Below are 12415 nucleotides of genomic sequence, written 5' to 3' on the forward strand. Positions count from 1 at the left end.
AGTGTAATAGTGGACAGTGTAATAGTGTAGAACCAACTGCTAGTGGACAGTGTAATAGTGGGCAGTGTAATAGTGGACAGTGTAATAGTGTAGAACCAACTGCTAGTGGACAGTGTAATAGTGGACAGTGTAATAGTGGACAGTGTAATAGTGGACAGTGTAATAGAGGACAGTGTAATAGTGTAGAACCAACTGCTAGTGGACAGTGTAATAGTGGACAGTGTAATAGTGGACAGTGTAATAGTGGACAGTGTAATAGTGGACAATGTAATAGTGGACAGTGTAATAGAGGACAGTGTAATAGTGTAGAACCAACTGCTAGTGGACAGTGTAATAGTGGGCAGTGTAATAGTGGACAGTGTAATAGTGTAGAACCAACTGCTAGTGGACAGTGTAATAGTGGACAGTGTAATAGTGGACAGTGTAATAGTGTAGAACCAACTGCTAGTGGACAGTGTTATAGTGGACAGTGTAATAGTGGACAGTGTAATAGTGTAGAACCAACTGCTAGTGGACAGTGTTATAGTGGACAGTGTAATAGTGGACAGTGTAATAGTGGACAGTGTAATAGTGGACAGTGTAATAGTGTAGAATCATCTGCTAGTGGACAGTGTTATAGTGGACAGTGTAATAGTGGACAGTGTAATAGTGGACAGTGTAATAGTGTAGAACCAACTGCTAGTGGACAGTGTTATAGTGGACAGTGTAATAGTGGACAGTGTAACAGTGGACAGTGTAATAGTGTAGAACCAACTGCTAGTGGACAGTGTAATAGTGTAGAACCAACTGCTAGTGGACAGTGTAATAGTGGACAGTGTAATAGTGGACAGTGTAATAGTGTAGAACCAACTGCTAGTGGACAGTGTTATAGTGGACAGTGTAATAGTGGACAGTGTAATAGAGGACAGTGTAATAGTGTAGAACCAACTGCTAGTGGACAGTGTAATAGTGGACAGTGTAATAGTGGACAGTGTAATAGTGGACAGTGTAATAGTGGACAGTGTAATAGTGTAGAACCAACTGCTAGTGGACAGTGTAATAGTGGGCAGTGTAATAGTGGACAGTGTAATAGTGTAGAACCAACTGCTAGTGGACAGTGTAATAGTGGACAGTGTAATAGTGGACAGTGTAATAGTGTAGAACCAACTGCTAGTGGACAGTGTTATAGTGGACAGTGTAATAGTGGACAGTGTAATAGTGGACAGTGTAATAGTGTAGAATCATCTGCTAGTGGACAGTGTAATAGTGGACAGTGTAATAGTGTAGAACCAACTGCTAGTGGACAGTGTTATAGTGGACAGTGTAATAGTGGACAGTGTAACAGTGGACAGTGTAATAGTGTAGAACCAACTGCTAGTGGACAGTGTCATAGTGGACAGTGTAATACTGGACAGTGTAATATTGTAGAACCAACTGCTATTGGACAGTGTCATAGTGGACAGTGTAATAGTGGACAGTGTAATAGTGGACAGTGTAATAGTGTAGAACCAACTGCTATTGGACAGTGTAATAGTGGACAGTGTAATAATGGACAGTGTAATAGTGGACAGTGTATTAGTGGACAGTGTAATAGTGGACAGTGTAATAGTGGACAGTGTAATAGTGGACAGTGTAATAGTGGACAGTGTAATATTGTAGAACCAACTGCTATTGGACAGTGTCATAGTGGACAGTGTAATAGTGGACAGTGTAATAGTGGACAGTGTAATAGTGTAGAACCAACTGCTATTGGACAGTGTAATAGTGGACAGTGTAATAATGGACAGTGTAATAGTGGACAGTGTATTAGTGGACAGTGTAATAGTGGACAGTGTAATAGTGGACAGTGTAATAGTGGACAGTGTAATAGTGGACAGTGTAATAGTGTAGAACCAACTGCTAGTGGACAGTGTAATAGTGGACAGTGTAATAGTGAACAGTGTAATAGTGTAGAACCAACTGCTAGTGGACAGTGTAATAGTGGGCAGTGTAATAGTGGACAGTGTAATAGTGTAGAACCAACTGCTAGTGGACAGTGTAATAGTGGACAGTGTAATAGTGTAGAACCAACTGCTAGTGGACAGTGTAATAGTGGACAGTCTAATAGTGTAGAACCAACTGCTAGTGGACAGTGTAATAGTGTAGAACCAACTGCTAGTGGACAGTGTAATAGTGAACAGTGTAATAGTGGACAGTGTAATAGTGTAGAACCAACTGCTAGTGGACAGTGTCATAGTGGACAGTGAAACAGTGGACAGTGTAATAGTGGACAGTGTAATAGTGGACAGTGTAATGGTGTAGAACCAACTGCTAGTGGACAGTGTAATAGTGGACAGTGTAATAGTGGACAGTGTAATAGTGGACAGTGTAATAGTGTAGAACCAACTGCTAGTGGACAGTGTTATAGTGGACAGTGTAATAGTGGACAGTGTAATAGAGGACAGTGTAATAGTGTAGAACCAACTGCTAGTGGACAGTGTTATAGTGGACAGTGTAATAGTGGACAGTGTAATAGTGTAGAACCAACTGCTAGTGGACAGTGTAATAGTGGACAGTGTAATAGTGGACAGTGTAATAGTGTAGAACCAACTGCTAGTGGACAGTGTTATAGTGGACAGTGTAATAGTGGACAGTGTAATAGAGGACAGTGTAATAGTGTAGAACCAACTGCTAGTGGACAGTGTAATAGTGGACAGTGTAATAGTGTAGAACCAACTGCTAGTGGACAGTGTTATAGTGGACAGTGTAATAGTGGACAGTGTAATAGTGTAGAACCAACTGCTAGTGGACAGTGTCATAGTGGACAGTGTAATAGTGGACAGTGTAATAGTGGACAGTGTAATAGTGGACAGTGTAATAGTGGACAGTGTAATAGTGGACAGTGTAATAGTGTAGAACCAACTGCTAGTGGACAGTGTAATAGTGGACAGTGTAATAGTGGACAGTGTAATAGTTGACAGTGTAATAGTGTAGAATCATCTGCTAGTGGACAGTGTTATAGTGGACAGTGTAATAGTGGACAGTGTAATAGTTGACAGTGTAATAGTGTAGAACCAACTGCTAGTGGACAGTTTTATAGTGGACAGTGTAATAGTGGACAGTGTAACAGTGGACAGTGTAATAGTGTAGAACCAACTGCTAGTGGAGAGTGTCATAGTGGACAGTGTAATACTGGACAGTGTAATATTGTAGAACCAACTGCTATTGGACAGTGTCATAGTGGACAGTTTAATAGTGGACAGTGTAATAGTGGACAGTGTAATAGTGTAGAACCAACTGCTATTGGACAGTGTAATAGTGGACAGTGTAATAGTGGACAGTGTAATAGTGGACAGTGTATTAGTGGACAGTGTAATAGTGGATAGTGTAATTGTGGACAGTGTAATAGTGGACAGTGTAATAGTGGACAGTGTAATAGTGTAGAACCAACTGCTAGTGGACAGTGTAATAGTGGACAGTGTAACAGTGGACAGTGTAATAGTGTAGAACCAACTGCTAGTGGACAGTGTCATAGTGGACAGTGTAATACTGGACAGTGTAATATTGTAGAACCAACTGCTATTGGACAGTGTCATAGTGGACAGTGTAATAGTGGACAGTGTAATAGTGGACAGTGTAATAGTGTAGAACCAACTGCTATTGGACAGTGTAATAGTGGACAGTGTAATAATGGACAGTGTAATAGTGGACAGTGTATTAGTGGACAGTGTAATAGTGGACAGTGTAATAGTGGACAGTGTAATAGTGGACAGTGTAATAGTGGACAGTGTAATAGTGTAGAACCAACTGCTAGTGCACAGTGTAATTAGTGGACAGTGTAATAGTGGACAGTGTAATAGTGTAGAACCAACTGCTAGTGGACAGTGTAATAGTGGACAGTGTAATAGTGAACAGTGTAATAGTGTAGAACCAACTGCTAGTGGACAGTGTAATAGTGGGCAGTGTAATAGTGGACAGTGTAATAGTGTAGAACCAACTGCTAGTGGACAGTGTAATAGTGAACAGTGTAATAGTGGACAGTGTAATAGTGTAGAACCAACTGCTAATGGACAGTGTAATAGTGGACAGTCTAATAGTGTAGAACCAACTGCTAGTGGACAGTGTAATAGTGTAGAACCAACTGCTAGTGGACAGTGTAATAGTGAACAGTGTAATAGTGGACAGTGTAATAGTGTAGAACCAACTGCTAGTGGACAGTGTCATAGTGGACAGTGTAATAGTGGACAGTGTAATATTGGACAGTGTAATAGTGGACAGTGTAATGGTGTAGAACCAACTGCTAGTGGACAGTGTCATAATGGACAGTGTAATAGTGTAGAACCAACTGCTAGTGGACAGTGTTATAGTGGACAGTGTAATAGTGGACAGTGTAATAGTGTAGAACCAACTGCTAGTGGACAGTGTAATAGTGGACAGTGTAATAGTGGACAGTGTAATAGTGGACAGTGTAATAGTGTAGAACCAACTGCTAGTGGACAGTGTTATAGTGGACAGTGTAATAGTGGACAGTGTAATAGAGGACAGTGTAATAGTGTAGAACCAACTGCTAGTGGACAGTGTAATAGTGGACAGTGTAATAGTGTAGAACCAACTGCTAGTGGACAGTGTTATAGTGGACAGTGTAATAGTGGACAGTGTAATAGTGTAGAACCAACTGCTAGTGGACAGTGTCATAGTGGACAGTGTAATAGTGGACAGTGTAATAGTGGACAGTGTAATAGTGGACAGTGTAATAGTGGACAGTGTAATAGTGGACAGTGTAATAGTGGACAGTGTAATAGTGTAGAACCAACTGCTAGTGGACAGTGTCATAGTGGACAGTGTAATAGTGGACAGTGTAATAGTGGACAGTGTAATAGTGTAGAACCAACTGCTAGTGGACAGTGTCATAGTGGACAGTGTAATAGTGGACAGTGTAATAGTGGACAGTGTAATAGTGTAGAACCAACTGCTAGTGGACAGTGTAATAGTGGACAGTGTAATAGTGTAGAACCAACTGCTAGTGGACAGTGTCATAGTGGACAGTGTAATAGTGGACAGTGTAATAGTGGACAGTGTAATAGTGTAGAACCAACTGCTAGTGGACAGTTTTATAGTGGACAGTGTAATAGTGGACAGTGTAACAGTGGACAGTGTAATAGTGTAGAACCAACTGCTAGTGGAGAGTGTCATAGTGGACAGTGTAATACTGGACAGTGTAATATTGTAGAACCAACTGCTATTGGACAGTGTCATAGTGGACAGTTTAATAGTGGACAGTGTAATAGTGGACAGTGTAATAGTGTAGAACCAACTGCTATTGGACAGTGTAATAGTGGACAGTGTAATAGTGGACAGTGTAATAGTGGACAGTGTATTAGTGGACAGTGTAATAGTGGATAGTGTAATTGTGGACAGTGTAATAGTGGACAGTGTAAGAGTGGACAGTGTAATAGTGTAGAACCAACTGCTAGTGGACAGTGTAATTAGTGGACAGTGTAATAGTGGACAGTGTAATAGTGTAGAACCAACTGCTAGTGGACAGTGTAATAGTGGACAGTGTAATAGTGAACACTGTAATAGTGTAGAACCAACTGCTAGTGGACAGTGTAATAGTGGACAGTGTAATAGTGAACAGTGTAATAGTGTAGAACCAACTGCTAGTGGACAGTGTAATAGTGAACAGTGTAATAGTGGACAGTGTAATAGTGTAGAACCAACTGCTAGTGGAAAGTGTAATAGTGAACAGTGTAATAGTGGACAGTGTAATAGTGGACAGTGTAATAGTGGACAGTGTAATAGTGTAGAACCAACTGCTAGTGGATAGTGTCATAGTGGACAGTGTAATAGTGGACAGTGTAATAGTGTAGAACCAACTGCTAGTGGACAGTGTCATAGTGGACAGTGTAATAGTGGACAGTGTAATAGTGGACAGTGTAATAGTGGACAGTGTAATAGTGTAGAACCAACTGCCAGTGGACAGTGTAATAGTGGGCAGTGTAATAGTGGACAGTGTAATAGTGTAGAACCAACTGCTAGTGGACAGTGTAATAGTGAACAGTGTAATAGTGGACAGTGTAATAGTGTAGAACCAACTGCTAGTGGAAAGTGTAATAGTGGACAGTGTAATAGTGTAGAACCAACTGCTAGTGGACAGTGTAATAGTGAACAGTGTAATAGTGGACAGTGTAATAGTGTAGAACCAACTGCTAGTGGAAAGTGTAATAGTGAACAGTGTAATAGTGTAGAACCAACTGCTAGTGGACAGTGTAATAGTGGACAGTGTAATAGTGTAGAACCAACTGCTAGTGGACAGTGTTATAGTGGACAGTGTAATAGTGGACAGTGTAATAGTGTAGAACCAACTGCTAGTGGACAGTGTCATAGTGGACAGTGTCATAGTGGACAGTGTAATAGTGGACAGTGTAATAGTGTAGAACCAACTGCTAGTGGACAGTGTCATAGTGGACAGTTTAATAGTGGACAGTGTAATAGAGGACAGTGTAATAGTGTAGAACCAACTGCTAGTGGACAGTGTAATAGTGGACAGTGTAATAGTGTAGAACCAACTGCTAGTGGACAGTGTTATAGTGGACAGTGTAATAGTGGACAGTGTAATAGTGTAGAACCAACTGCTAGTGGACAGTGTCATAGTGGACAGTGTAATAGTGGACAGTGTAATAGTGGACAGTGTAATAGTGGACAGTGTAATAGTGTAGAACCAACTGCTAGTGGACAGTGTTATAGTGAACAGTGTAATAGTGGACAGTGTAATAGTGGGCAGTGTAATAGTGGACAGTGTAATAGTGTAGAACCAACTGCTAGTGGACAGTGTAATAGTGAACAGTGTAATAGTGGACAGTGTAATAGTGTAGAACCAACTGCTAGTGGAAAGTGTAATAGTGGACAGTGTAATAGTGTAGAACCAACTGCTAGTGGACAGTGTAATAGTGAACAGTGTAATAGTGGACAGTGTAATAGTGTAGAACCAACTGCTATTGGATAGTGTCATAGTGGACAGTGTAATAGTGGACAGTGTAATAGTGTAGAACCAACTGCTAGTGGACAGTGTCATAGTGGACAGTTTAATAGTGGACAGTGTAATAGTGGACAGTGTAATAGTGGACAGTGTAATAGTGTAGAACCAACTGCTAGTGGACAGTGTAATAGTGGACAGTGTAATAGTGTAGAACCAACTGCTAGTGGACAGTGTTATAGTGGACAGTGTAATAGTGGACAGTGTAATAGTGTAGAACCAACTGCTAGTGGACAGTGTAATAGTGGACAGTGTAATAGTGGACAGTGTAATAGTGGACAGTGTAATAGTGTAGAACCAACTGCGAGTGGACAGTGTCATAGTGGACAGTGTAATAGTGGACAGTGTAATAGTGGACAGTGTAATAGTGTAGAACCAACTGCTACTGGACAGTGTAATAGTGGACAGTGTAATAGTGTAGAACAGACCCTGTTGTACACACAACTTCATGCTTGATCTTAGTGTTCTGCAGTGTGTGTGTGTGTGTGTGTGTGTGTGTGTGTGTGTGTGTGTGTGTGTGTGTGTGTGCGCGCGCGCGTATGTTTGTGTGTCTGCTTGGTGTAGTGAAGAATGAAAATAACAAGCTGGGGAACAAATTGTCATTCTCCATAACCGTCGATTCTCGCTTGTTTTTATCCTGTCTTTTTCTCTCCGTCTGTTATGAAGTGTTATTCCCTCTGTCCTTTAGGGACACCATAAGCCTTAGCGTTAGCCAATGAGCCACAGCCTGGAGTAGAGAGGTCGGTGTGTGTGCCTCGCTGGGATTTGCTTGGGTATGACAGACATCTATCCCATGATAATGTCAGTGACTTCTGTCCGAACCAGTGAGCCTCCCCCCACTCTTTCGCTCTCTCTCGCTTTCTCTCTCTCTGGCCAACATTTTCAATGTCGTGGCTTTAAGAAATCAGTGGGGAAAAATCCATACGCGCGAACACACACACATACGCACACCAACACACACGCACGCACGCACACACACACACACACACACACACACACACACACACACACACACACACACACACACACACACACACACACACACACACACACACACACACACACACACACACACACACACACACACACACACACACACACAATTAATAGTGGTGAATCCCTCACACAGTAAATAGATTCTTCACCCTCCACAGATTTCCGCCTGCTCGTTATGTTGATGATGCTAACGCTGCTCACAGATGCACACTCTGTCTGCTACTGCCAGGCCCTAACTATTCACATTCACACACACATGTGTGTGTTTGTGTATGTGCAAGCTTGTGTGTGTGTCCTCACCCTGAAAAACTCCTTGGTGGAGCCTGAGTCCAGTGTTCCGTAGGCGATCTCCGTCTGCTTGGCCAGATCCTCAGCACTCTCTATGGGCGACACCATCCTCTCCACTGTGAGGAAGGCAGCCAGGTTGGCCGTGTAGGACGAGATGATGATGAGAGTGAAGAACCACCACACGCCCCCCACTATACGCCCCGACAGAGACCTGAAAGGAGAAGGAGGGAAAGAAAGAGGGGGTGAGAGAAAATTGAGGGAAAATCATAGGTGCAAGGTTGAAAAATAAATGTGGTTACTCATAGATAATAAAGTACACACTCTTAGAAACAAAATGTTTTACATGGAACCGAAATGGGTTAGACCTGGAACCGAAAGGGTTAGACATGGAACCAAAAAGGGTTAGACCTGGAACCAAATGGGTTAGACCTGGAACCAAAAGGGTTAGACCTGGAACCAAATGGGTTAGACCTGGAACCAAAAGGGATAGACCTGGAACCAAAAGGGTTAGACCTGGAACCAAATGGGTTAGACCTGGAACCAAAAGGGATAGACCTGGAACCAAAAGGGTTAGACCTGGAACCAAATGGGTTAGACCTGGAACCAAAAGGGTTAGACCTGGAACCAAAAGGGTTAGACCTGGAACCAAAAAGGGTTAGACCTGGAACCAAAAGGGTTAGACCTGGAACCAAAAGGGTTAGACCTGGAACCAAATGGGTTAGACCTGGAACCAAAAGGGTTAGACCTGGAACCAAAAAGGGTTATTCAAAGGTTTCTCCTACGGGGACAGCCAAAGACCCCTTTTAGGGTCTAGATAGCATTGTTTTCTCTAAGAGTGCAGTAAACAGAGACACCGTATATTGAGGGTCTCTATTTTGAGGCTTTGCTTCATTGGCACCACAGTGAGAGCAACAACACAGTCATCGGGCCTTTCTCTTCAAACAGAGAGCTGGAAATTACATTAAGTGTTAATTTCAAATCCAACAAATCCCTCTCAACTTCCATGTAATACCCTCCTGTAAACCTGTGGCTATATTTATTACATTCCAATTGAAAGTGTATTGCATTAGAGCAACACGACATGTGAGAGTGTGTGTGATGTCCATTATTGGCCTGGCTGTGCAGATGTCTACAAAGGCCTTGTACCTTTGATCACACACACTGTATTATCTGCATTTCTCTGATTGTTTATACTGGTAACTACCAACAAGACATGTTAACTAACCTGTTTATACTGGTAACTACCAACAAGACATGTTAACTAACCTGTTTATACTGGTAACTACCAATGAGGCATGTTAACTAACCTGTTTATACTGGTAACTACCAACAAGACATTTTAACTAACCTGTTTATACTGGTAACTACCAACAAGACATGTTAACTAACCTGTTTATACTGGTAACTACCAATGAGGCATGTTAACTAACCTGTTTATACTGGTAACTACCAACAATACATGTTAACTAAGCTGTTTATACTGGTAACTACGAACAATACATTTTAACTAACCTGTTTATACTGGTAACTACCAACAATGTATTTTAACTTACCTGTTTATACTGGTAACTACCAACAAGACATTTTAACTAACCTGTTTATACCGGTAACTACCAACAAGACATTTTAACTAACCTGTTTATACTGGTAACTACCAACAAGACATGTTAACTAACCTGTTTATACTGGTAACTACCAACAATACATTTTAACTAACCTGTTTATACTGGTAACTACCAACAAGACATTTAACTAACCTGTTTATACTGGTAACTACCAACAAGACATGTTAACTAACCTGTTTATACTGGTAACTACCAACAAGACATTTTAACTAACATGTTTATAATGGTAACTATCAACAACACTTTTTAACTAACCTGTTTATACAAGTAACTACCAACAATACATTTTAACTAACCTGTTTATACTGGTAACTACCAACAAGACATTTTAACTAACTTGTTTATACTGGTAACTACCAACAATACATTTTAACTAACCTGTTTATACTGGTAACTACCAACAATACATGTTAATTAACCTGTTTATACTGGTAACTACCAACAATACATTTTAACTAACCTGTTTATACTGGTAACTACCAACAAGACATGTTAACTAACCTGTTTATACTGGTAACTACCAACAAGACATGTTAATTAACATGTTTATACTGGTAACTACCAACAAGACATTTTAACTAACCTGTTTATACTGGTAACTACCAACAAGACATTTTAACTAACCTGTTTATACTGGTAACTACCAACAAGACATTTTAACTAACCTGTTTATACTGGTAACTACCAACAATACATTTTAACTAACCTGTTTATACTGGTAACTACCAACAATACATTTTAACTAACCTGTTTATACTGGTAACTACCAACAAGACATTTGAACTAACCTGTTTATACTGGTAACTACCAACAATACATTTCAACTAACCTGTTTATACTGGTAACTACCAACAATACATTTTAACTAACCTGTTTATACTGGTAACTACCAACAAGACATTTTAACTAACCTGTTTATACTGGTAACTACCAACAATAAATGTTAACTAACCTGTTTATACTGGTAACTACCAACAATACATTTTAACTAACTTGTTTATACTGGTAACTACCAACAAGACATGTTAACTAACCTGTTTATACTGGTAACTACCAACAATACATTTTAACTGACCTGTTTATACTGGTAACTACCAACAAGACATTTTAACCAACTTGTTTATACTGGTAACTACCAACAAGACATGTTAACTAACCTGTTTATACTGGTAACTACCAACAATACATTTTAACTGACCTGTTTATACTGGTAACTACCAACAAGACATTTTAACTAACCTGTTTATACTGGTAACTACCAACAAGACATTTTAACTAACCTGTTTATACTGGCAACTACCAACAATACATTTTAACTAACCTGTTTATACTGGTAACTACCAACAATACATTTTAACTAACTTGTTTATACTGGTAACTACCAACAAGACATGTTAACTAACCTGTTTATACTGGTAACTACCAACAATACATTTTAACTAACCTGTTTATACTGGTAACTACCAACAAGACATTTTAACTAACCTGTTTATACTGGTAACTACCAACAATACATTTTAACTAACCTGTTTATACTGGTAACTACCAACAATACATGTTAACTAACTTGTTTATACTGGTAACTAGACAACAAGACATTTTAACTAACCTGTTTATACTGGTAACTACCAACAATACATTTTAACTAACCTGTTTATACTGGTAAATATCAACAAGACACTTTAAGTAACCTGTTTATACTGGTGACTACCAACAATACATTTTAACTAACCTGTTTATACTGGTAACTACCAAAAATACATTTTAACTAACCTGTTTATACTGGTAACTACCAACAAGATATGTTAACTAACCTGTTTATACTGGTAACTACCAACAATACATTTTAACTAACCTGTTTATACTGGTAACTACCAACAAGACATTTTAACTAACCTGTTTATACTGGTAACTACCAACAATACATTTTAACTAACCTGTTTATACTGGTAACTACCAACAAGACTTTTGAACTAACCTGTTTATACTGGTAACTACCAACAAGACATTTGAACTAACCTGTTTATACTGGTAACTACCAACAATACATTTTAACTAACCTGTTTATACTGGTAACTACCAACAAGACATTTTAACTAACCTGTTTATACTGGTAACTACCAACAAGACATTTTAACTAACCTGTTTATACTGGTAACTACCAACAATAAATGTTAACTAACCTGTTTATACTGGTAACTACCAACAATACATTTTAACTAACTTGTTTATACTGGTAACTACCAACAAGACATGTTAACTAACCTGTTTATACTGGTAACTACCAACAATACATTTTAACTGACCTGTTTATACTGGTAACTACCAACAAGACATTTTAACTAACCTGTTTATACTGGTAACTACCAACAAGACATTTTAACTAACCTGTTTATACTGGTAACTACCAACAATACATTTTAACTAACCTGTTTATACTGGTAACTACCAACAATACATTTTAACTAACTTGTTTATACTGGTAACTACCAACAAGACATGTTAACTAACC

General features: G+C 39.5%; 1 protein-coding gene across 7 annotated transcripts in view; it reads right to left on the reverse strand.

Annotated features, from left to right (window-relative positions):
- Nucleotides 1–12415, reverse strand: part of LOC110507210 (glutamate receptor 4) — a 165753-nt gene that overhangs the window by 33517 nt on the left and 119821 nt on the right. For all 7 annotated transcript variants that reach the window (XM_036965801.2, XM_036965799.2, XM_036965798.2 and 4 more), the window contains exon 14: nt 8291–8489. In XM_036965801.2, the coding sequence (XP_036821696.2) occupies nt 8291–8489 (199 nt within the window). The remainder of the gene's footprint in view (nt 1–8290; nt 8490–12415) is intronic.

The sequence above is a fragment of the Oncorhynchus mykiss genome, chromosome 27 (genome assembly GCF_057628025.1).
Source record: "Oncorhynchus mykiss isolate SJ-2025 chromosome 27, ASM5762802v1, whole genome shotgun sequence".
Taxonomy (NCBI): domain Eukaryota; kingdom Metazoa; phylum Chordata; class Actinopteri; order Salmoniformes; family Salmonidae; genus Oncorhynchus; species Oncorhynchus mykiss.